The following is a 25,782-nucleotide window of genomic DNA, read 5'->3' as shown; positions in this document are numbered from 1 at the left end:
TTGCTTCATCTTTATCAAAATATATCAAAATAAGCTGAAAATGGGGAAATATAGAGACGACACAGGCGCAGACGTGTGTGTCTCTTGTGCAGGTCTCCACTGTGCAGCTGCCAACAACTGGACATCGGCTGCACTGCAGAGCCACTGCTGGGAAACATGTATACATACAAAAATGTCCAGCAGTAATTCATTTATAAGTCGTCCCTCAATATTTTGATTATTTTCATCCCAGACCCTTCCTTCCAATTCCTGAAAAACAGTTCTACAACATTCTGTCACATGTGCTGTCATTTCATGAAGAGGAAAACAGAGGATCCGAGCCAGGCATCACCCGGTAACTGAATCGTTCAAACTTTGCATGGTGTTTCTACGTTGTATTCTCACAGACACAGGCTTTCCAGAAAGTTTGAATCTTACACAACTGAGGCATAAACAGTATACACATCTCTTAGGGTTGTTTTCAGAATAAAAAGCTAAAAAATGATTCCCGAGCATTTAATATATTCCAGAGTATGAATTTATTCCCTCAGCAATCCAGACCCAAACACCTGACATGTCACAGTGCACCAATAGTATTTAATTCATAAAAGCCAAGCTGAACAATCAATTTCCTCTAAAATAAAACAAATAATAGACACAAATAAAATTGTAATTAAAATAAGCTGCCACAACAATACATTTATGTACGTTAAAATAAATTCCGAACTATTCACTCATAAGAACACAACTTTAAAAGAACGTAATGAAATAAAATCTGTTTTTAAAAGACATTTTAAGATAAAAGCACACTTAAAATGGGGGAGAAGTTGTTTAACTTGCATGTGCAGCAGATCAGAAGTCAGGATTGTTTCCTGAGCACGAGCACTAAACAACACTAGTGATGCAGATTTCATGTGGGATTCCAGCTCCCCTTCAGTTTTTCCAGGTGTAGCTGTAGTTGTTCAAGTTGACGTGTGTCAGGGCGGTCTTGCCCAGGCTCGAGGGCCGCTGCAGCTGCTGGAGGGAAGCAGGGTGGAGGCCACAACCGGACAGGTCCACGGAGCAGGGGGTACACTGCGAACGCACAGACAGCTGGAGTGAGTGGATGTTTAGTGAGTGACCACCGGGAGGTGGAATGCAGACACATAGTGTCACTCAGCTTCATAAGGGCATAATGCATCACTACATACATACTTTATTTATGAGGGGAAATCCAGGGTTCAGTGTTTTGCCCAAGAACATTTCATGTAGATGGGGAGCACTGGAATCAAACCACCGGCGTTGTTCATTTAATTCCTCCATAAGAACTATATGGCTGTCTTACCTGTTGCTTGGTGCATGCGTTCATGACAGCAGTAGGTGCGTGCGTGTAAAGAGTAGCTGAGAAGTTTCCTTTCTGTGAGGGCCGAAGAAGGTTTGTGATGGTGTGGAGAGACGAGGGGAGGATAGGTCCTGGAGGAATCAAAGAAAAAATCAATACAATCAATTAAAGAATAAAAATTTGATCACTTATAATAATAAGAATAAGAATAAGACAATTTTCTTTGTGATCTGGAGTCTTGCAGTCGTTGCAAGTGAAATCCAAAGAATTGGGTGAGAGGTGGGGCAGCAGACAGAGACAGGAAGTGATGTATTAACTCCGCTGCGTAGATCGCGTCATTTTCTTGACAGCACACAGACACCGGTGTTAGCTTTTATCGCCACAAACTCTCTTGACCTCTTCGCCGTGTCTTCTAGGTGCGAGTCTCTGCTTTTTCACCGTGAGACATTTGCTTTCTTTTCTTTTTTTTTCATTTTTGTGTGTATCAATATAAGAAATAACTGAAAGCCATGGAATGAATTTTAGATAAATGGATCAGACACTGCTGCTGTGTACCTGTGATCTCCAGACTGCTGATGTTCTGGAAGGTGGAACCAACCTGGCACTTCACGTTCACACTGCGAGCCTGTAAAAACAACAACACACAAACACACGCTTGTTAATATGTCATCATCTGTTTGTGTGTGTGTGTGTGTGTGTGTGTGTGTGTGTGTGTGTGTGTGTGTGTGTGTGTGTGTGTGTGTGTGTGTGTGTGTGTGTGTGTGTGTGTGTGTGTGTGTGTGTGTGTGTGTGTGTGTGTGTGTGTGTGTGTGTGTGTGTGTGTGTGTGTGTGTGTGTGTGTGTGTGTGTGTGTGTGTGTGTGTGTGTGTGTGTGTGTTGCCCGTACCTTCAGCGTGTGCATTGTAGCTCCTCTGAAAGCGATGGGGGCCAGCAGGGTTGGGGGTAACCCAGCCTGGGAGCCCGCTGCAGCCACCACACTCTTGCAGTTGATGAGGAAGTTGATGAGGGTGAAAGTGTGAGATCCCTCCACACACACCACAGACTCTGGTTTGTGGTCCAGAGACACAGTGTGACTCTCCTTACGGCTAGAACTAGTGGTCAAGGAGCTTTGACTCGTATTGCTGTACATTGAACATGACGTGCAGTGTGGTGTGAGCAACGCTAAGGGTCGTTAGTTACGCAGACAGTCCGTGTCGGGAAACTATGAGGATACAGTTGTATGCTGATGCTGTCGGGCTTCTTGATTTTGTCCTGGATTCCCATCTCCTTCAGCCAGGAGAAGCTGCTGTCTTCGTCATCGTTATATCCGTCTTCTCCTCCCTCCTCATCCTCCTGACACTCGACACCTTCCTTCAGCTCAGAGCACCTACAATCGAAATGATCACAATCATACTGAAATCACTCAGATATTCTTCTTCCTCAGCTCATGCATTTGGTGTTTTCCTACTCCAATATGATACAGTTTGATTCAATTGATCAAAACCACACTTGCAATCTCTTATTTAATTGTATTAACCAGATGTTTTAACAACTATAGTGAGTATTGTTGTCATGGTGTGTTGCCGTACACCCTATTTTTAGATCCCATCTGCCAACATGGAGGTGAAGGGGTGTATGACCTTTACTACAGCACCAGGGGGCAATACAGATGTTTTTTGGTTTACTTATGGCACTGTCATGTCATTATTCTTTGTATGGTCCAGACCAAAACAGTGTTTTTCCTGTTCCCTGAATAATGGAGCCTTATAAAAATTCCTGAGTTTCAGTATGAAAACCTGTCTGTGAGCTCCTATTCTAAAAGTCAGTACAGCTGAAAACAGAGTCGAGCTGGATTCGTGTCGAGTTAAGAAGAGATAAAGAAGATACAGGAAGTCAGACTCACCCCTCCGATTTCCCATCCTGCCCATCCAGGTTCTGTGGGTCCTTGCTCTTCCTCCTGTCCTCCACTAGAGGGAGACTGAACTCTATACCTAAACAGATTTTAAAAAAGGGACAAATTGAAGTAAAAAGTGAACAAATAAGAAAAAAATACAGGACAAAACATGATTATGCATAACAGTACATTTTGCTTGTACTTTTCCTATTACATTTGTGTTTGTATTTATTTAAATAAATAATGGGGAATGGCTTCAAAAGTAATGGGGCGATAGTGTTGACAGCTGGATATCCACATTTGTGTCCTCCAGATGCGATTGTGTATCTGATGCCCACATTAGGGATGGAAACAGTTCCACAGTATACTGAGGTATAATGACGATGTACCGTTTCCATCTTAAATTACCATAATTACAGAGGGGATTTGGTTGGTACTGGGTTTCTGGTACATTGACCATAGTTAGCATTTGTTAGCATGCACTGTCACCAAATTGCATGCGCTTAACAAAGGTTAACAAATATGGTTGTATTGTTATAACACACACACACACACACACACACACACACACACACACACACACACACACACACACACACACACACACACACACACACACACACACACACACACACACACACACACACACACACACTTTGTTCATAATGGTTGTGTTGTTTTTGCATGCACATTTGATTCATTTGGAAGTTTTTACTGTAGAATAAACATCTTACAGAGCAGGCTACAGAATCACTCTATATATTGGGTGTTGGTGCTATATTATTTGTATTGATATTAATTGCTATGTCTTTCTATTTATATAATATGAATTATCATTTAAATATAAAACTTGGTGAAATTACTTTAGTTTGTGTATCAGCAGTTTTTGAAAATGTTCAGCACATTTGAACAATACCCCAATAACACTGTTAATAACGATAATTTTGTTCACTATAATCTGTAGTTTATATAAATGAATATCCGATGACACAGTTGTAAGAGGAGGGAATACATTTGACAGATGCCACCTACATTTCCAAGGGTGCCATGAGATGACAAAACTGAAAATGAATTCTTCAAAAGGGTAGAAAAATCATTTTTTGTGAATATGAGGTTTAGGGCCTTTATGTAGGATATGAACACTTCTAACTAATATCTAACTGGCAGCTCCTAGTTACTGTATCACAGCATTAATGTGCGTCGAGAAGCGACTCACCTTCAGCCTTCATTGCCTCTCTGAGACCTCGAGTTGTAGGAGAGATCAAGGCTGTGATGGGACTAGAACCACCGAGACCTGCTGCCCTGAACAACACTGTAAACTGACACCACAGAAAAGAACACAGGATAAATGTTCTGCTGTAACCCCTTTGTAACGACAGCATTTGATTCGTACGAAAACTGAAGGAGCTACCTGATAGGAGCAGAGGTAGAAGTAAGGACACTGTCTGGCCTTCAGTAGACTGTAGAGAGATGACAGACTGACTGACCTGTGGAGGAGAGAGGAACAGAGAGAAAACACTGAAAAAAAAGATTGACAATTGTGCGTGTGTGTATAATTTAGAATATGCAAGTTCACATTTTCACTCATTCTTATTCATGCACTGGGAACTTGTTGAAGGTCAATCATAGAGAAGCCGTTGGCAGAGCAAAACGGCTTTTGTTTGAAACACTTTTCACATAGTTGAGGAAAGCAGAAAACACAACTGTGTCTCTGTTCCTTGAGGGAATAAAAACAATGCCTCCAGGTTGTCTGGGTATGTTTGCGTGAGTTTTGTAATTTTGTACTTTTGAGTCTTCTTAGGGGCAATCAAAGGTTCATGAATTACATGCTCAATGCTCAATCGACACAAACAGCCTTTAAGAGGCCACTGTCCTCCATCATCCGTTTGTGGGACGGCCCAGTGGCGTCAGAGAACAGCCTCCCCGCACATATTCTGAGTCTGACAATCGGCATGGACGGGTTCAGAAAGAAAAACGTAATCCAAGCTGCTCTCTGTTGTATAAAAAGTCTAAAAAAGCACTAGAGTAGTGATTTGGATGGAGCTTAAAACTACTATCCCCAGCCTCACCATTCGCTCATGAGACTCTGCTGCAGTGATGCATTTTGTGCCCAGGGGGTGCTCTTCCCTGTGAAGCGCCTCTCCGCATTGATCCTGGGGAACAGAGAGAGCCAGGGCAGGGAGGGATGCTGCCAGTAGACCAGACACTGCTGGAAGGCACAGCGAAGCTCCGAGCAGGACCTGGGATCCTGCGGGGGAACAGAGGGGACTCACTGAGCGACGGATTCTCACTAAACGTCGACACCAGAGGGTGAGAATCATCACCTGGGAGACACAAGGTCACTCACTGTAATGTCACGTGTAATAATGACACAAAAAGGCTACCTGCAGAGTGTGAGGCAGGGTGGTAAACTGAGCTCTACAATGCTGGCTGAGCCCCAGAGCTTCCTCCTGGGCTTTGGGCTGCTCGGCCCACGACAGGGTGAGCGGGGAGGTGAAGAGGAGCCGAGTCTTCAGGCTCCAGTCTGCTGGATACTCTGTGCAGACGGGGGGCGCTATGGAGGCAGGAGCAATGGCCTGAGGACTCTGGGGAGAGAACAGGTTGGACAATTAAACGAACACGTCAAAGAGATGAAGAGACACACATTTTGTATATATGTATTACAAATAACAATGTGAAAAGTGCAGGATAAAATATGCAACCTTCAGCAGTGGACTTTTAACATCTTCTTCCTCCTCTTCAAACAGAGAGACATCCTCAGAGACAGTGAGACACTTCTAGAGCAGAGGACAGACGAGTGAGAAGGGGAAATGGGACAAAGTATGGCAGGAAATAAAGAAAACAAATGACCTGTTTCTATAATCAGAGTGAAGACACATCTGTCTTGTCATATGGGAGTCGAATAACAACCACAGGATATGGGATTATTGTATCTAATGTACTGATCAATTTAAGATAATTGTAGGTAATGTCACATTACTATTTAACATATGGTTCAATTTGATTGAGGAAGTACATTAAACATTAAAATATGAACTTTGACAACTGTTTCCCCAATATTGTTTTGGTTGAGACTTCTGCTGTGTGTCTGTGTAGATCAGTCAATAGTCAAACCAATGGGTCACCTTTATATGTTTGAATCAGAGGCGGGGCCAGGGGTGCAACAATCGGATTGGCCACTGCAGTGTCAATGTCCTGTCTTAGTCAGTAGGTCTTCCTTTCTGTGTTTCAAATAAACTAGTAATTTATTAACAATACTTATACTAAAATGACAGATTTTTTTATTTAAATTATTTATTTACTACTAGATCAGCCACTGATTTGAATATAGAGTTTGGTTGGATAGTAACTACTACTTTATTGATCCCAGGCCGAGGTTGATTCACTCATTACAGCAGCAGATAGTTAGAATGAGGGAGACAATTGACAGGGACAATACATAATAAAGACAATTTAAATTGAATAAAAATACAGACAATATGTATATGATATACACCTTTGTAGAGAGATGCACTTGAGGAAAGTGGATGTATGTATATGTATAGACAGGTGTGTGTGTGTGTGTGTGTGTGTGTGTGTGTGTGTGTGTGTGTGTGTGTGTGTGTGTGTGTGTGTGTGTGTGTGTGTGTGTGTGTTCTTCACATGCATTATAAGTGTAGTATAACCACACACCTTAGAGGGGACATCTCGGTGCTCCTGTCTCTCTGCCTCGGTCAGGATTGCACTGAAGGATGACACTCCTCGACACTCTCTTTTTGTTGACACGTCCTCCTCCTGGTGATCGTCTGCAGCGGCGCTTTTCACGTCGTCGTTAAAAATGTGTATTTTCTTCTTGGGGCTGTACGTGTTTTCGATACTTGAGAACGGGTTTCTGCGTTTGGTTCCACCTCCGGAGTGGCTCTGGTTGCTGAACAGCGGTCCGGGGGAAAACGGCCGGACACACGCCGCGGATGAGCCGCTTTGTCCCGGGCTGCCAGTGGACTCCTGTCCGCTCGGGCTGGACAGGGCACCGGCGTCACTTCGGGATCTCCTCCACCTCTTCCGCATAATGTCCGCGGGTCGTTTGAAGTTGGGGGAATATCCTGCCTGCTGAGACATACTGACGAGGAGCTGTTTAGCAAGGTAGCTCAAACTGAAAGGCTGATCGGGAAGAAGACGGCAGCAGCTGCCGTTTTGTTATTGCGCCTTCCGCACTCAAACAAATTTGGCGCGTAGCGTGCTGACGTAAGGAGCCGCGCGTGATGCGGATTGGCTCGTAGGAAAACGGAACTTCCTGTTTAAGACCTCAGACATAAAAATAAAATGCCATCATTTTTTCGTTTCTGAGGTTTCTACCTTCTTTTTACCCTGTTAAAATGTTTTTTTTTACTAGTTTTTCCTTACTCTTGTTGAGGGTTAAGGGCAGAGGATGTCACACCCTGTTAAAGCCCTATGAGACAAATTGTGATTTGTGAATATGGGCTATACAAATTAAATTTGATTGATTGATTGATTGATTCATTATTTTCCGATTTAAGTTAATACTTCTTCTTTCTTCTTATCTGTAGGCTATGGTTTATGGGTATGTTATGACTCATACATCATAATGTGTGCAAAGTGTGTGTGATTTATGCTGTTGTTCTCCCTCCCTGCCTGAGGGTGGTGCTGTTCACCGTGTTCTGTGTGTGGAGTTTCAGGTCGTGGCTGGTGATTGGAGTAGAGGCTGAGAGAGTTCACTATAAAAGCTCAGTAAGATTTAGGGGAAAGGGATCTATTTGCAGAAATTGAATATAAAATAATCCTAGTGATGTTTCACTTGTGTCTAATCATCTAAATTGTATGAATTGTTGTTTTCTTTACCCTACAATGTGGCATCTATTGCACTTCTGTCCGTCCTGGGAGAGGGATCCCTCACATGTGGCTCTCTCTGAGGTTTCTACGTTCTTGTTGAAGGTTAAGGGCAGAGGATGTCACACCTTGTTAAAGCCCTATGAGACAAATTGTGATTTGTGAATATGGGTTATACAAATAAAATTTGATTGATTGATTGATTGACAATGGGCCCTTTATATTTAAATACTTTATATTTACATCGGGAGCCGGTCCTCTCTACGGAGGTCGCCATGTTTTTTACAGTAGCCCAGACTGGACAAACTAAACAACTTTAGAGTTTGGAAGGGGAGGGTGAGGTGAGGGGTATTCAGCTGCAACATGCAACTTCATCACTAGATGTCACTAAATTCTACACACTGAACCTTAAAAAGTTTGTAATACAGCTAAACTTGTCATACCATTGCAGACTCCAGGGACACCCTGATTCACGACTGCACACAAAGGTCTTCGGTTTAACCATCACACACATATAAATAAATCATTTTTGAACAACTGGCCTGGTTTGCTGCCGCCCCCCTTTTCTTGCCATCACCACCTCTGTCCTGCTGTCACATTGATTAATAGGATATTATGTAAATTCTTGCTCCCTGTTAATTTCTTCCACATTTGTCAATAATCTGGGTCATCAATCACATCTGAAGCTCAGCCAGGCACCAAACGGTGGCTGCTGTTGGGAAATCAATTGCTGTCTCCGTTGGTTGGCTGGAGGCAGAAAACTAGCGCCTTAAGCATCAAAACGGTGACCGGTTTGATTGCTGATGAGTTTGAATGAAAGTATTTTGACCCCCAAATGGACCTGCATCATAGCTCATGAACCGTCAATTAATAAGACTTAGTCGGAGGAATGCAAATTCATTTTCTTTAACTGCCGGTTTAACCAGATTTGTCAGAATGGGAACGAAAAACTAATTCATTTAAAAATCTGAATTAAAAAACGAGACCACACGTTGAATTAGAGATCTGTGTAAACTCTCAGTTTTACCTTTTTATCTAGAATAAAAAGATTTAAAGGTATTTGAAGCACTGGGATGCCAGAATGCCGTTTGACCTCTAGATGTCAGTGCAATCTAAGGCTGCATGGCTGTCCCGTTCAAACTGACTGTTCCGTTCTCCTCTCCAAACAACCATGCACTGAAATGTCAAGAAGATTTTCTTTACTTTTAAAAGCAAATGAACGTCAGCAGCTGTCACCTTAAGGACAAAGTTAATCGACTGATTACCACAATTCCCCCTAATTTCCAGACATTTTCATTAATTTATAAATTTCCCAGTTATTTATTTCCAAGAAAACAAAGGGGATTTGGTTTTTCCCATGAGCTACACTTTCTGTCAAGGTTAAAATATTAGAATAATGACAATCTCAATCTCTGTTTGAGAGCTTGATAAAATTCCAGCTGGCCCGTGGGTGTTTAATCCCATAAACAGTCACAAATGTATCAACACACTGGGTCACTGGTTGCTAGGCATGCCAAAGTGTCCTTGTGAATCATCACTGCCCCTGATGGCTTTTCTGACAGAGTGTCAATGATGTTGTGAGGAAACAGTTAACATTTATCAGTCCTATGGGTACATGGGTAGATGATTTGATTTTTTGAATTTTTTTCCTATTTAGGAAAGGTTTTTAACTTATTTAACCTCATTCGTCCTGTGGGACACAAGGACATGGACGCCATGGTCCTCTTTCAGCAGCTGGTCAGAAGAGTCCATGTCAGGGGCCATCACACTGAGCCACCTCTTTCTTATTTTAGTGAAAATATGAACTGACATCTGTGTGAGAGCCATTTTGGTTTTGGGAGCCTCCCTCCGTTTGAGGGGAGGGGTGCTGATTTGAAGATTTTGTTGTTTTATATTAGTAAAACATACCCATTACAGAAGATGGGTGTACTTCGGTTTGTCTGACTGAAGTAAATAAACCATCTTTTGTTTATCGTGGTTGCACACATCCAAACAAAGCAACCAGTGACCGTCAATCCAATCTGTTTTTAGTTTATACCAAGGTGACAGTCTACTTCAAACAAAGGATCATTCGATTGGCAAACAGCATCAGACCTGCTCTCATTCAGAGACTCATTCAGGGTGGAGGGTCATCATTACAGTCTCGCATGAAAGGAATTCCCAGTGTTGCACTTAGAGTCCTCTGTAGTTGTGTGAAGGACAATGGAGACAGTTTGAGAGGATGTTAAAGGCCAGCCCACTGTCTCACCTCCATGCAATTTGGTCTCAGGTTGTCTGTCTCAGATGGTTAAAATTTACAGTCACCACCAAGTCATCCACATACTCACCCTTTATTTATTTAAACTGGTGCCACAGGAGTTGTATAAAATGTTTTATCATGTGCGTCACCTGAGTTTTTGGAGAAGGTTTCTATGACGGTGTCTGTGTGAACTGGCAGAGAGAACAAGCTGGGGCTTGTGTGTAGAATTTGTTCAGGAGCAGGAAGTGTGTGTGTGTGTGTGTGTGTGTGTGTGTGTGTGTGTGTGTGTGTGTGTGTGTGTGTGTGTGTGTGTGTGTGTGTGTGTGTGTGTGTGTGTGTGTGTGTGTGAAATAAAGAGAAAGATAATTACGAGACAAATTATCTGACAAATAACCACAGGACAACAGTTGCATTTTCCTCAAGAATATTTATATAAATCACAACCAAATGTGAACTATCAACAGTTTCAAAATAAAACACGTGTGTGTGTGTGTGTGTCTGTGTGTGTGTAAGAGAGAAACAGAGCGAGCAAGGGATGACGAAACCATATTAAAAATGCAGTGTAATTTACAGCCATGGCTATATACAGTACAAATTAGCTGTGGATCATGGGTAAAAGTAACATACACATACTCACCCACACACACACCCACACATACACACACACACATACTCACACACAAGAACAAAGACGTGAAACGCTACCAAAAATGGCATTGTGGGAATAAATTAACACATTGCAAAACTTCATACTGTAATGACTTCTCAGTGCAGTGAGGAAATGAGTCATTCAACATCGAGCAGAGACTGGTCTGCAGGCCAGAATACAAGTCATCTCGGAGTGAAGCTGCTGATGAAACACAAACACAGTTTAAATTTTATTTTCATACCAAGTGTTGCCCCTGTAAAAACATCTGAGTCGTCATTTAGACCTTCGGAAGATGAAAAATCTCCCTGGAATCCGGGGGCCATCTATGATAAATATGGAATCAATCAAGCTCCTTAACCAACGTTGGGCAGTTCAGCCAGTTTTGCGCAATGTTGCCAGTTTCACCCGGGGTCTTTAGTCCTTGAGTAAGAAAGGATCTGCCGAATAAATGTAATGAAAATGTGGAAAATCTCAAATTGACTACAGTTGCTAAACATAATAATCAAAGCCTTGTCTTAAAGATCGGAGTTACTAGTTGTTTTGATGGGTGAGGCTGAAGCATACTGTCACAGTTGTTTTTTGTCCAGATTTGATTCAGAGGCCATTTGAGCTACTTTAGCGAGTGAAGTAATCATGTTTCATTATTTTCTTTGAAAGGCGATGGGCTCAGTTCTTCAACCATAAACCAAAGAGGAGTGGTAACAGCATGGGGGAGAAAGAAAAATGGACGGAGGGGTGAAGGAAAACACAAACAGGCCACTACAATATTCGGGATGAGCAAATCATCGAGTCACAACAACAACATTTATGAGGGGAAAGTCCTGTTAATGTACAAGGGGAAGCTGAATTGAGATCAGTCCAGTGCTGCTGCATGCACCTTGTCAGTGTTGAACCAAAATGTTTCCCTGCTGCTTTTCATGTCCATGGTTAGATCCTTTCGTTTCATAGAAACTCTTCTCTCCTGCAGTCCCGTGTCTCTCTTTGTATCCTGCAGTGAGGCTGGGGTTGTGATCAGTCCCCTCACTGCTAAATCTGTCAGTCGCCCTGCTTGTTCTTCATTGAACTAACAGTGTTTGTCAGTAGCCTTTTTTGTTAAAGTGGGCGCACCCTGCATATGGCACCTGGTCATGTGATGACGCACAGTAATGTGGTTTTCCCACATAAATAGAAACCAGTAACCACTGTCCCAGTTTCGAACAGAACTCAAAAAGTGTTTTCAATTGAGCTCAGCAAGCCCAAGTTTGAATTTGTTAATTCTACTGATGTGCCGTGAGTATAAGTCTGTTGATATTCAATATTTTTGTTACTGTCAACAAATCCCATGTGTAGATGAAAACCACGTAATGTAATCAGATTGGTGTGTATTTATGTGTTCAGTGTTGTTCAGCGTCTGCCATCACATGACCAGGGGGTGATATCCGTTGCACTTTATTAAGAGCATCCTCCCTTGGCTGTTTCAGTACGGTCTCCAGACAGCTTCAGCAGCCGCCATGTTTGTCGGGGAGCTACTATGGCTAGACTCCACCTCAACGCCCACGCCTTCATTCTGATTGGGCAATGACGGGTGCAGGAGGGAGGAGCCTGTGGAGGCGTTGGTGCACGGTGGCAGGATCCTTGGAGGGGAGCGTGAGTCGCTGCTGCCTCCTCCTCCGGCCATCATGGAGAACTGGTACGATCCAGCAGCGGTGGAGTAGTACAGGTGGTACGGTGAGGAGGTGGACTGGAAATGCCCATTCTGAGCCTGGTGCGGCGTGTTCGCAGGATAGGGAGGAGGCAGGTAGGTGTGGTACCTCCCTGCTGGGGTGGTCGCCATGGCTGTCGCCATGCTGATGCCAAGGGCGCTGTTGGAGACAGAGTTGTGGGAGGGGGCGTAGGTGAAGGCAGCCGCTGTGGGAGGGTAGTGCACGCGGGGGTCGGAGAAGCGGGAGTCAGGCAAGGAGGGAAGAGAAGAGAAAGATCGTTCCAAGGTCATCCTGGGGTCTCCAAAGGCTGTGAGGTCAGGGCCTGAGAGAGGGCAGAGGAAACGGTTACAATCCACCAATCTACTCACTTAGTTCTGCTGTCCGTTTGTGGGCGTGTGCATGTGTGTTACCTGTGAGTCGAGAGGACAAGTCGCTGAGTGAAGAGCGGCCAGGCGAAAGGGGGTTGGCCGTATGGACAGTGGGTGCGGTTATTTGGCCAAGGTAGGGATAAGACTGGTCGTAGGACCAAGATGGAGACGACTGCATCTGTCTGGAATCTGAGAGAGAGAGAGAGGGAGAGAGAGCTTAATAACTGACACTTTTAAAGTCTTAGAGCAGTCCGTCATTTCATGAGATAGCTGTTTCCAGTGGCGCCTGGACTGTAGTGTTGATCCACCATCTTTATTTCCTAATGGGGAAGCTCAGAGGTTTAGTATCACACCCCTATAAAATTGGGGGACTCGTCAGTTTTTATGGGGAATTATAACATGTGAGGTAATAATGCAGATGACATCATCAGGCTCGTCTCCAAAATCACAGAAGACGTTATTTAATTGTTCTTGCAGGCTAGGTGATGGGCGTGTGTCAAATTGTTGGAATGGTCCTGGTTATTTGATTCTACTTTGACAAACTTTAATATATGGGCTATTAAACCTTAACTTTAAAATATTTTATGACAAATAAAAAGCCACGTTTTGGCTTTTAACTTTGTATGCTTAGTGACAAACTATTGATAACACGATTTGTGGAGAGTATGTTGTTTAAATAAAAGGCTGATTCACATGAACTTGGTCTTGAGACAGAAGCTGTTGACGGTGAAAGAAAAAAGAAAAAAGAGAGATGGAGGAGAGGAAGCAATTAACTTGGTGTGGGGGTGGATGGATGAAGGGGAGGGCTGTGTGCGTGTGTGTGTGTGTGTGTGTGTGTGTGTGCGTGTATGTGTGTGTGAGTTCTTTCATTCAATCCAGCCTTTTTCCCCACAGTCTAATAAATGGCACTGATCATCCACAGACTTGCAGACAAGCGTGCATATGTATGTGTGTTTGTGTGAGTATGTATGTGTGGATAGACGAGGAAGCAAATTGTACGCAGCAGCCGAGACGCCAGTGAAGGCTTTTCAAGTCTTGCCAAGAGCTCTCCCAAGCACTGACGTAAGTATGTGGTGTTGTGTGTGTGTGGGTGTGTGTGTGTGTGTGTGTGTGTGTGTGTGGTGTATCTGGGTGGTGGTAAGGCCTAGGCCCCGTGCCAGGCCCCCTTCCTTTCCTGGCTCCTCTCCCCAAGCTGAGAGCACTAATGTGGGCCAGAAGTCATCCAGTAGATGGCGGGCTGTGTGGAAATTGAAGTAAAACATATAGCCGGCTACATAGATGTCAAAAAAATGTTATTAAAACTCATTCATTCCATATCACTGAAGTCTGATATGATTCATGCATGCTTATTTTGCCATGTTGGGGATGTATCAGGGCTGAAAACAGTGGGTGTGTAGCCCCCAGCCAATAGCAGCTCACAGTGTGCAATGGCGGGACACTATAAAAGCAACCACCTCCATCTTTCTCCTCCGCACTTTAGAACATAACCACCATGAAACAATCAGCTTCTGGGGGGGGGGGCCTCTTTAATGTTTCTCCCTTCTTTGTGGATTGTGTTGCACTGCATGGTATCAGGTTTACTGTAAAATCTAAAACTCAGAAAAATGCATTTGAAGTTCTTAATGCTAGATTTTTTTTACAAAAGATCCATCCTAAAGTCAGGGGTGCCAGATCAGGTGATGAAGCCAGATCCACCGTATAGGAAATGATCATGTCGGTATATATTAGGGTTTAGCTTTACATAGGCTGTATGCTATAACAATATATAATGTGGCTACACAGAAAAACACCTATTATTGTATGTCACACATGTATGGAGATGGGGAATTTGCATGAGCTCAACACAAACAAACATGGGGAGAGTGAACGTGACCCAGAGGAGAAGGACTCCGACCAGCTAAAGACAAAATGAGGAGTAGGTGCTCACAGTAGGAGCTATACTTCTGCTGCATGGACATGAACCAGGAAACTGTGCTTTGCAAATTATGCTGCAGACCTCACAGCAAACTCAAAAAATCACAGACGGAGCAAGACTCAAATCAAATAGTACAGGGAGGGTCTATGGATGAGACAAAAGCGAAAGACAAATCTCAGACTCAAGAGGACTTGACACTGAATCACAAGATGGAAGGAGGTAACAGCTCCTGTTGCTAGTTACGTCTACAAAGACTTGGCGAAGTTGCCCTTTACACACACGCACAGCGGAAACTATATGTGCAGTATTTATAACCAGAGAAGTGAAGTGAGCGGTGACGAGAATTAAAAGAGAATTGAAAGTTCAGCAGGGCCTGATGATTGGGGAGAGCTATCTAGAGTAAAGGTAACAAGGGAGGAAGAGAAAGAAAAAGATAGTAAGGTCTTGAATGGCTTCATAACGGCTTCCTGTTGCTGTTTTCATTTTGAGAGGCATCTGAAAAAAACAGAAATCAGGAAGCGCTGAGAGCTACCTCTCTATTTATCTTTCCATCAGGTATGTATTTGTTTTCACAGCCTTAATATTAGTCACAGTTCGGTTGCTATCCAGTTCATGCAACATCCAGTGAAAGAGACTGAAGACTGAGTTAAAATAGACCAAAATATTATCCACGATTGCACTGATAGATTCACATCTATGATAAGGAATAGGTAAGAACTCAGAGTTTCAGTTTGAGTTACAGATCTGTAGATATTCTGCACTGTTATGCAGTAATTATGTGCTCACATTACCATTTCCATTACTAAAATAATTATAAAAATGTTCATTTTATGTTCCAGAACTCTGTTTTCTAACTGCAATAGCAATACTTGTCTGGATCTGGATCTGTCCAGCTTCAGTTTAAATTGATGTTGATCTTAGCCTTTAGTTTAGACTCAGCATTTCTGGAAGACAGAGTGGCAGCTCTTCTCAAAAGTAGCATGTGTTAGCGTCAGTACGCAGTGAATCTTAACAATGACAGTGTTCCAAGGCTGTGGTTTGGCTGCACAGCAGTCTGCGCTGCCTTCACATGGAACTTTTGAGCTTGTGGTTACAACATGGGAAGTCATGCTTGCTGTTCCAGTGAACAATGTTGCTAGGCAACGGCAACATGGATGCCACGCAGTCCTGTTCCTCAGACTTATTATAAAACTGCAAAAGAAAACTTCATACAACTAAAATTACAATATATTGACTAGTATTGACATCCAATGAAAAAATAAACTTCAATGGCCTCTATACCATTTCTGAAAATTAGAGGGCGGGTAGTCCACTAACCAGATGGTTGTTGGTGGTTCGATTCCCTCGTCCAGTCCAAAATGGGATATTTTATACAAGAGTATAATTAATAGTATTTATGCATCATCCAATGGCGGATGAACATCAATCGAGAAGTCTTGTGAGGAAGGATTTGGTTTCAAATTCTGACATTTACATTTTTTTTTTCTTATAGTAGCACTTCCTGCCAGGTGACTCTCATTTCCTCCTATCTTGCTTCCTCACTTACAGACACACACATGCACAGATACGAAGGTGTACTACAACAGACGCACTTGCACGCATAAACACTCACATCGTCACTACCACTGAAGGCCGAAGAGGAACAGATACTGTCTTCTGGTGCCAAATAGAGTATCCACGGTTACACAAACTCTCACGGGTACAACACACAAGCGCGCGCACACATGTACACATACACACCCACACACACAGACCACAACAGATCTCACTAAAACCACAAGGAGGAACAATGAGGTTGGATGCAAGCTGAATGCACAAGTTTGGGAACACAGTTTTTGTTTCTGCCTGTTAGTAGATGATGGTGTGTGCTGCACTGCACTACAATGAATCTGCATTGAAGCTCCAGAAATGTGGTGAAACGGAAAAATCGTCCTTCTCCACAGAATATAAAAGAGGAGCGCTTCATCCCATTGTGTTTAGCGTGCGGCTGAATTCCTACTTCTGCATTAAACACTTCTAAAAAGGTGAAAGTTGCTCACTCAAATTGCCACTGTATGAATGAATGAATGTAAATATAAAGGGAGAAGATTTCAGGGCATGGGAGTGCTTTCGGTTTCTATAGCAACATGAAAAGCGTCACAGGGGTGATGCATACCCTTATATACCTGCAGTTTTACATTGTATAAAATCCATTTCAAAATGACGTCATCATGGCATCATCTATACCATCTGATGACAAATGATTGGTTAATCCGACTATATGATGATCTATTCAGGCTTTAGGTCTCATAGTCACTTATCACATGACATCATATGTCTCTCTATTATTTACAGAGACATCTTGGCAAATGTGTTTTTCTGGATCGTATTTTTGGTCAACCTCGATCTTTGACTAATCAGCTCCAATAGTTAATCACTAGGAGACACTCTCCCAAGTGACCTCCCCACCAAGTTCGGTAAAAATCGGTCCGTGCACTGACAGGAACAAGCTCGTACGATGTGAGACACTGCTGAATCATTTGGTAAAATGACTTGGTAATGTCAACACCTATGAGATCTTGTTTCACTACAGGAAGTGACAAATAAAAGACACAAACCCCAAAACGTCTCTGGCCTCTGTGACCAAGCTGCTTTCAGACTAGGGCTGAACTGATTCACCAACAACCACCCAATCACACACTGAGTAGACATGTAGTCTGGCGTCATCGTACATGTAGTAATCCTTAGTCCTCGAAATGAGTTCAGAAGTCATTTCTGAGCAGGAGCCACAGACAGAAGTTTCTCATTAGACGATAAAAAGACCTGTTTGATCTGTTCTTTCGGACTTATGTTGGTAAAACCTAACCAGAAAACCTGCCCAGACTTCATTAAAATAAGGATTTCCACCATGTAGGGCCATGCATAGACTACAGTGGTACCTTTACACTTTTCATTTGCAGCATGTCATGGCTATTGAAGAACCACAGACCTGTGACTTTCCTGTTCTCTGAAAGGACATGTATCACGGTTCTTGGTAGTCTAGAATGATTGCCGCATTAGATCACGTTTGAGCTCATAGTGAAACTGAAGCAGTAGTTCCTCAGTATGAAAGTAAGGGCTGTGGCTGGGGTGTCTAGATGCTGAAGTGTCCTAGAGAAAGACACTAAGTCCAAAATTGATTGTCGTATAACAGCTGCTTAGGATAAAATGCCACAAATACTAATGTGGCTGAAAGATTATAAATGATGGGAATCAACATTTTAATCGCAGTTTACCTTTTTTTTAACTTAAATTCAGATTTTTGTGTTACTATGAAGAAACAAAAAGATTACACTACAAAGAATAATCAGAAAAAGGGGCATTTGCTCTTTGACAGAGCTATTACAGTCAAAGGGAATGTCTAAAACCTAACTGGGTTAAAGTGACACTGATAAATACAACATGTCCATCTCACTTTAATTTGGGTAATGGACAGTTTGAATTTGGTTAACTGAGCCGAACAATGTGACTCTTTGTTTCAGCTTCCCTGTTGAATGTAAGTGACTGTACCGAGAATACAGGAAGTGTTTGACAGGAAAGAAGACACACTTTTCTTCTTTGCCGTTTCTACTCTTGTTGTACTGATTAAGGCTGATTAGACATAAATGTAACCATTGTTTTTTTGGCTCTTACCAGCAGTTAACTGCGTGTGCGTGGGACTGGAGAATGTGGCAGAGTTGAGTGCTTGGCGGGGGTTGGTGGAGGGTTGATGGTGATGATGGTGAGGCGGCGTCACCCTCATCGAGCTCCGCCTCAGCTGCTCCAGCTCAGTTAGCCTCTCAGAGAACGCCAGTGTGCCTGGTTTGACCTCGTCCATCTTCTGACGATGACCTGAGTTGAAATTGTCATGATGACTGATCAACACCTTTGAATATACAGCCCCAACACCAAAGTTCTGCAAACTCAATCCAGAGCTGTTTGTGTGTAACACGAAGCAACGGAGAGATATTTTGCCTGCAGATTACTCCCTGCTTGTAATCTGATTACATAATCCAAGGATTTCAGCAACAGTTATAACTCAAAATAGGGTATAAATGTCCAGACTATAACACGCTCTGGCTGTGAATCTGGCGATGGGCGCCGCATAGGCCCACATGTGTGTGTGTGGCGGTCTGTCACGCTGTCTGTGGTGTTGGCTGCACTTCAAAGCACTAAGACTGAGCTCCAGTTACAGGCACTTCCTCCCAATGGGGGAAGTGTGCGTGAATGTGTATTTATACTGTGTGTGTGTGTGTGTGTGTTTGTGTGTGTGTGTGTGTGTGGGCGAGTTAGAGACGAGTGATGGTTATTAACAGCTGAGCAGAGCTGGCAGGAGTCTTCTTCTCTTTCTGTCACCTCCCGTCTCTCCTCACTGTGCTGACCAGTGTCGTTCACTTCACTTCACCTCCATTTAAGAGGACTTTTATGCGTATGACATACATGGGTTTTAGCAAAACAAAATCGGTGTGCCTTTTTTTACTGCGCTTTATTCTGCCATTAGAAATCCCCTTGTTTCATCACACACGGAGTGGGAGAGGAACTCAGTGTTGCATCAGGTTCCTCATTGACTCACTCAGCTGAGTCTTTGTCTGTAGGGATTTGAGCTCATGTCCTCATTGTGTATGTTGTTGGTTACTTTATTAACTTATAGGTCCAAAAAACAACTATCATACTCTGACTTTCTCAAGCAGGTATGTGCCATAACATGTTCTTATCTGTGCTTATAAAAAGTGAATTAAGATCAAACTGCTGACCTTGATGAAACTGTTTAACTGTCCTTAAAAATGTATATTGTTGACAACCTTATCAGCTTCTCTGCTGGTAAGGTTGTAAACACTATTAATATCAATGGCAACAATACCATTGAGCATGATAACACGCGTGGTTAAGGTTAGAGAACGATAATAAGCTCTGGTTAAGGCGGGGGAAAGATTGTGGTGGTGGCAATCACCGCAATCCCAAATATTCTCAATTTGGTATCTTCCTATTTGCCTGTGCAGACAAGTAAATACACAACAGTGACATTGAGTATCATCCATTCTAGATGCAGGAGCCTGTAACTCATGGTCAGTCAAAGAACAAATGAAAAGAGGCAAGAATAACTTGTGCATATAAACATTAGTGTAACTCATTAGGGATAAAAGGCTGCAGTAAGCAGCTGCCTCCAACAGGTCATTATTTCTGACCCACTGTACGTAAGTCTGCACCTTGTGATGTATTTCCAATTACAACATCTTCGTCAGTGCAACAATTAGTGTGTCCCTTATGTAACCAGGTAAAAAGTTATGGTATACAGGTTGGGGTGGTAGATGGACATATAGCATGACAGTCTTTCATTTTGAAGGTGTCCTAAACCTTAATCATTGGTGTATCACAGTGTTCCGGTTTTGGTTAGCTCTGGAGTAACATTGACAATGTAAACTGTGGATGTAGGTAGCTGTGTTTGTGGCAATCCATTTAAATAGGGAATTAGACGGGACCCACAACTTGACCCTGTGGAACTCCAGATGTTATTTTCATCTGAGAAGGAAGATGTCAACATTTGTGTGTGTGTGTGTGTGTGTGTGTGTGTGTGTGTGTGTGTGTGTGTGTGTGTCAGTGTAACTCACGTCGTGGCTCTCTCGGACCGTCCACTGTAATTTTAATAGCTCTTTGGTATGTGGCCACTTGAGGAGGGTTGGTGAACACTGTGATGGTCAGGTTGAAACTCTTCCCTAAGAGAAGAGAGGACAGGAAAAGAGTGAAAGTGGAGGAGGACAGAGAGATGGGAACAGAATAAAAGAGATGATGAGCAAATAAAAAAGGCAAGGGAATAAAACCTAATCAAAAACAGAGGTTGATGGTATTGAGAACCTTTTGTGAGCTACATACTCTCCTCTTGCTATCCTATATCCTCTCCTCTGCTCCCCCTGTGCTCCCTAAATATCCCCTGGGTCTGCTTAATGCATTAAGTCATCTAAGTCATGGACCCCCAGACAAGAATAAACCAGGAACTACTCTTTCTATCGCTCTCTCCTGACCATAGCTTTGATTATGTTGTCCTAGTATATGATTTTAATGGCTACATGCCCTTAAAAAAGTAGTATTAAACAGTTTTTGCAGTAGAGTAGTACATACTAATATATTAATGCAACACCTTAGAATGTATGGTCACTGTATCAAGTGTTTTGGACTATGTGGGTGTGTGTGGTTGCGTGTGTGTGCGTTTATCCCCTGGTGGGGGGGGGGGTCACTGCCAGCCTCAGTTTTGGAAGTAGCGCTCACTCAACACAGCGCTTGCTGTAAACACACACTTGCAGACCACCACTGTTGTCTGCCGGGGCTGAAGGGAAGTTACCACGTGCAGACAGTCTGATTCAGACACATAATATGGGGGTAATGCCAGGTGTTACTTACTTCTCTTTAACCCTGCTCCCTTTTTTCTCTCTCTCTGACCATAACCACAAACTGCATTTGGACTGTGACAGCTTGTACTGTACTACTAACTGGGCTCCACTTAGCTGTAACATAAGGGCAAGGAAACTTGCTTAAATTGAATGCAGGCTACCTACTGAAGGGACAGATTGTGGTAGAGCTACATTTAGCATCAGTTAAAAGAGTGTGTCGGTGGCTATGATGCAGTTGATGTTGGCCTCTGTTACCGTGTACAGCTCATGGCTATAGTGGCTCTGGAGAAACCATGTGGACACCACAACATATGTGAGAGGCTGCTTGTGTGAAGTTCACAGTACTGGTGGAGATTGTTGCAAGTGAAAATGATGTTCTTATGCTTTTTAGTGTTTCCCTTTCCGCTAGTGAGAAAGATTTTTGTACATTAAAAGACTGCAAATTTATAAAAGCCTGAAGTTCCCTTTAAAAAGGAACCCAAGAGAAAACACTGCTTGAGAGGCTTGAGAAAGTGTTTTCTGAAATTGGAGCGTGCAAACCTTTTCAAGTAATAACCCAAATTAAAAGTGTGACAGTATAATATTTAAAGAAGCCATATGTTACTTTTCATTCTCCAAGAGGTTATTATATGCAAATCTGAGCAGCGTTACCTCTGCTGTGCAATACGAGAAACTTACAAAGAGCACCTTTAGGCACTTGGCAAAAACACCACCTCCACTGCAAACTGTCTGCTCTCCATGACCTCCATCGGTACACAGATCAAAATGCATGAGGGTGTTTTTTGGAAGATCATTAAAACATCTCTCTCACTCAGTGGTGAGTCCACTGGCAAGGTGAGGATTGGAAAATATATAAATTCTGCTTTTGCTCAACCTTTGCCACCTTTATACAACAGTGTCCAGTTTTACCAAGCACTACACTGAAGTGCAAAACCCACATCTGTATTTTCAGCTAATCCCACGTGTCATTCCCAATTACTGTGCTGGTAGATGTTAAGAAACAGGTAAATCTTGAGTTTTATATTTGTTATGTTAAATCTGTGAGTGCTTTGGATTATAGATCCATCTTTTCAGTCTGAACTGAGCCTTGACAAGAAAGTCTACTCTCTGTTGTTTGGCAGTTGTTGGTCCATGTGTGACTTTGTATACTTTCCTCATATTAGATTTACACAACTGGGGCATGAGGTGTTGCCTTAAAATTAAATGTAAACCACACTTTACTGACACTGGCACTGTGCCTGCTGGTTATTGATAGTTGACAAGTCCATCTACCATACTGACAGCCACTAGAGGGTGTGTGGTCACCTCAAACCTTCCTTCTTGTCTCAGTCCTTCTTTCTTTCTATTCTTCTCAACATATGCATACCCACCATATACTGTATATTCTGCTCCATACACTACTACTACTACTTTGTAACCATTACTGTATAATACCACATAGTGCTGAGGAAGATGGATTGTGTTTTTGTGTAGGTTGTTTACTCGGAGAGTTTACAGTAAGAGAGATTTGGCTGATAGGGAGAGGGGGGAAGGAACAGCTGAGGTCTTTGTGTCTGTTGTGTCTATCAGCCAGCCGGTCGCATCCTACACCCGCACACACACAGATACACACACAAACACGATGACTAATTCTCCAAGGCATATGCCTGGGACTTTCTTTCTAGTCACCCCCATGTCTCCCTTCCTCCCTGTAGATAAGAGTGCATTTCACACATGAGGTGAATTGTATGTATGTGTGTGTGTGTGTGTTATAGAGAGAGAGTGTGCATCATGTCAGGGCTTGCTGGATTGGGGTACAACTTCTTCAACAAAGCGATGTGTGTGTGTGTGTGGGTGTGTGTGTGTGTTCCCAGAACAATACGTTAGTGTTTGTATATTTGTGTGTGTGTATGCGTGTGTGCATGTGCATGTACAATATTGTGAAAGAGAAAAATGATGGTCCTGTGTTTAAAAGAGGAACTAAAAGAGAGACTGAAAACCGGTTGCAAATTGCACACACACGCACACACACACACACACGCACACACACACACACACACACACACACACACACACACACACACACACACACACACACACACACACACACAGAGACACAGCACAGGCATATGGATGTGAAAGGTTGAACCATCATATTACACTGGCCATTGGCAGGTTGTCTTTCAGCTGCTGTGCAGATTTATTACCCTCACACGAGTCCCTACTGGTGTACACAATCTCAGGTTAAACCTTTGATCACCTTTACTTCACATTTGCTATTATTGATTTTTCTTATTCAACAACTCTGCTGTTACATTTGCATGAAAACAACTATAAAAATATGTTTTCATGTGACAGATAGATGCTACATTATGTACACGTGTTCCTATTGTGTATATATATAACTTCATTGTCAATTCTGCCATATATATGGGACATAGGCAGGACTGAAACGCCTTTTATCTCTAATCAGTTGGGTAAATAATAAATATAAATAATGTACAAGTAATGTTCAACCAAAGGATGAGTAAAATAGCTGCATTTACATACAAAATAGCTGGTGACTGGTGCATGTTTGCATTGAAAAAGACTGCAGGTGGGTTTCAGTGTCCACCTCATTCAAATCAGTGAGGGTGTGGGCGAAACAACAGACACACCTCTTTGTGTCATGCAATTAAGTCCAAAGACTGGAGACTGAGAAAAGCTTAACTTTTGTGTTTGAGACACACACTGTTAATATTTTGAAACTAGACTATGTGGGTTTAGGAATGTAGGTGTTAATTAGTGCTGTTAACTAGTTCAGGTAGTGTACTAATCCTGTAAACTTCATAAAAATCCACTGGATTAATTCACCCTCACTCTTTGAAATGACTGCTAGTCACATGCAAATCCACAGAGCGGCTCTACGTCCATGTCAGCCCTGTGTAAATACTGCACAAATCACGAGTGTCTCACTACCTGTGTGTGAGAGAGTTGTAACCAAGTGCCTCTGCAAAAAGGGAACACTGACAAAGTTTGAGAACTCCCACCCACACACACAGAAACACATAGGGAAACCACTAGTCAAACCACTAAACCACCTCATTGGTGTCGGCTGCTGAACTAACCACTTCCTGCACGGACAGTTGATGACAGTTCGGGGTTGTAGAATCTCTGCACAACATGAGGGCCGATGTGAGTGGTTATCACTCAGCACCATAAACTTTTAATGTATTGACAGTTTGCTACACAAATCGTGGTGGAAAAGCGCTTGAAACAAAAAAACGTGGCCATAAATAAAATGTCATCACACCCATCACATCAGGCCAATAGATAAAAGATAGGTCTGATGAGGGTCTGTATTTTTCTGTAATCAATAAATCCCACGTGCAGGACCCCAAACCAAATCGTACAGGAGCTATGTGTGTTTCCAGAACCTTTATTTATCTTATTCATCTGTGGTATTTATGAGGTGTTCTTAAAGATGTCCACTTAACAGCAATAGGCTTCAGGTTGAGAGACTCACACAGGGTGGGACAGTCAGAAAGTATTGAGAGATACTTATGGTTTGGATCTTTTCATTACGATGGAGTAATATGGCCATATGAAGAAAAGATGAGAAAATGTTGAGAATGATGTTATAATATTAAGAGAATAAAGTTATAATTTAATGAGAAAAGAGTCATAATATTTTGAGGAAAAGAAACAAAACTTCGATATCCTAGCATTTGACCACTAACAGACATTTCCTCCTTGCTCCATATTCCTCAGGCTACAGGCTGATTTTCAGATTTTACTTATTAATACAATTTTATTTCTATTGCCCATTTTCACAAGTCCCAATTTGTCCCATAGGGTTTAATAAGAAAAGTATAGAATAGTGCCAGGTCAGCATAACCTTTAACAGATACAGCGTGGTGCATTTTGAATGCAACAAGGTCATAGTAGTATCACTAATGTTATATAAAAGACAGCGATATTACTAAATGTTATCGCTGCCTGACACTGCCTGATGATTTTTGCCATGCTAGCAAAACAGCAGTAACAGCGGTGCTGATGGCTTTGGTAATCCCCTGACTTTTCCTGTGGCTCCACCATGATGATTTTCAGTGAAATGTTTCAACCGATATTAGATGGGGTGCCATGGCAACCTTTATGACCTCCTTGATGAAGGAGGATTTATTGCAGGGCCCTTGTGTTAGGCTGTACTAGTTTGTCTATGTGTTCCTAATAGACAGGCTACATAGTGTAAAGCTAATTAATGCAGAGAGGATATGTTTCTCAAAGGTGCGGGGTTATATGTGTTATCCACTATTGTCCAGCTGTAAATCCACTACAACAAAACAAACACAATGAATTGTGTATCTAAAATTACTTCTGCAATGAAGCGATGCTGGGAGAATGCACCTCATTGTTCTCTCAGCGGGTACATTTGCATGAAAACAAATTCAGGCTTTCTTCATTTGAATTTTTTTGCAGGACTGTGGAATCTGTCAGTTACTCCTATATGAATCTTTTGCTGGGGAGTACTTGTCATTTTCTTGCACATTTGTGAATGTATGTGTGTGTGTGTGTGTGTGTGTGTGTG

General features: G+C 42.5%; 2 protein-coding genes across 4 annotated transcripts in view; both read right to left on the bottom strand.

Annotated features, from left to right (window-relative positions):
• Window positions 1–376: 376 nt before the first annotated feature.
• LOC117778036 (protein downstream neighbor of son homolog) lies at window positions 377–7,394 on the bottom strand. The gene is made up of 13 exons (XM_034613239.1): window positions 6,846–7,394; window positions 5,876–5,950; window positions 5,558–5,758; window positions 5,243–5,421; window positions 4,585–4,660; window positions 4,390–4,492; window positions 3,183–3,270; window positions 2,514–2,666; window positions 2,187–2,385; window positions 1,856–1,925; window positions 1,304–1,431; window positions 828–1,053; window positions 377–796 (listed from the first exon to the last, which is right to left on the bottom strand). The coding sequence occupies exons 1-12, from the start codon at window positions 7,269–7,271 to the stop codon at window positions 913–915; spliced, it is 1,839 nt and encodes a 612-aa protein (XP_034469130.1). The 5' UTR covers window positions 7,272–7,394; the 3' UTR covers window positions 377–796; window positions 828–912.
• A 3,252-nt stretch (window positions 7,395–10,646) lies between these two features.
• Window positions 10,647–25,782, bottom strand: part of runx1 (RUNX family transcription factor 1) — a 51,042-nt gene continuing 35,906 nt past the window's right edge. For all 3 annotated transcript variants that reach the window (XM_034612075.1, XM_034612094.1, XM_034612086.1), the window contains 4 exons: window positions 20,460–20,564; window positions 18,505–18,702; window positions 12,981–13,127; window positions 10,647–12,892 (listed from right to left, as the gene is read on the bottom strand). In XM_034612075.1, the coding sequence (XP_034467966.1) occupies window positions 12,345–12,892; window positions 12,981–13,127; window positions 18,505–18,702; window positions 20,460–20,564 (998 nt within the window). In that variant the 3' untranslated portion in view covers window positions 10,647–12,344. The remainder of the gene's footprint in view (window positions 12,893–12,980; window positions 13,128–18,504; window positions 18,703–20,459; window positions 20,565–25,782) is intronic.

Source organism: Hippoglossus hippoglossus, chromosome 2, assembly GCF_009819705.1.
Source record: "Hippoglossus hippoglossus isolate fHipHip1 chromosome 2, fHipHip1.pri, whole genome shotgun sequence".
Lineage (NCBI taxonomy): Eukaryota > Metazoa > Chordata > Actinopteri > Pleuronectiformes > Pleuronectidae > Hippoglossus > Hippoglossus hippoglossus.
This window is presented reverse-complemented; position numbering and strand designations above follow the sequence as displayed.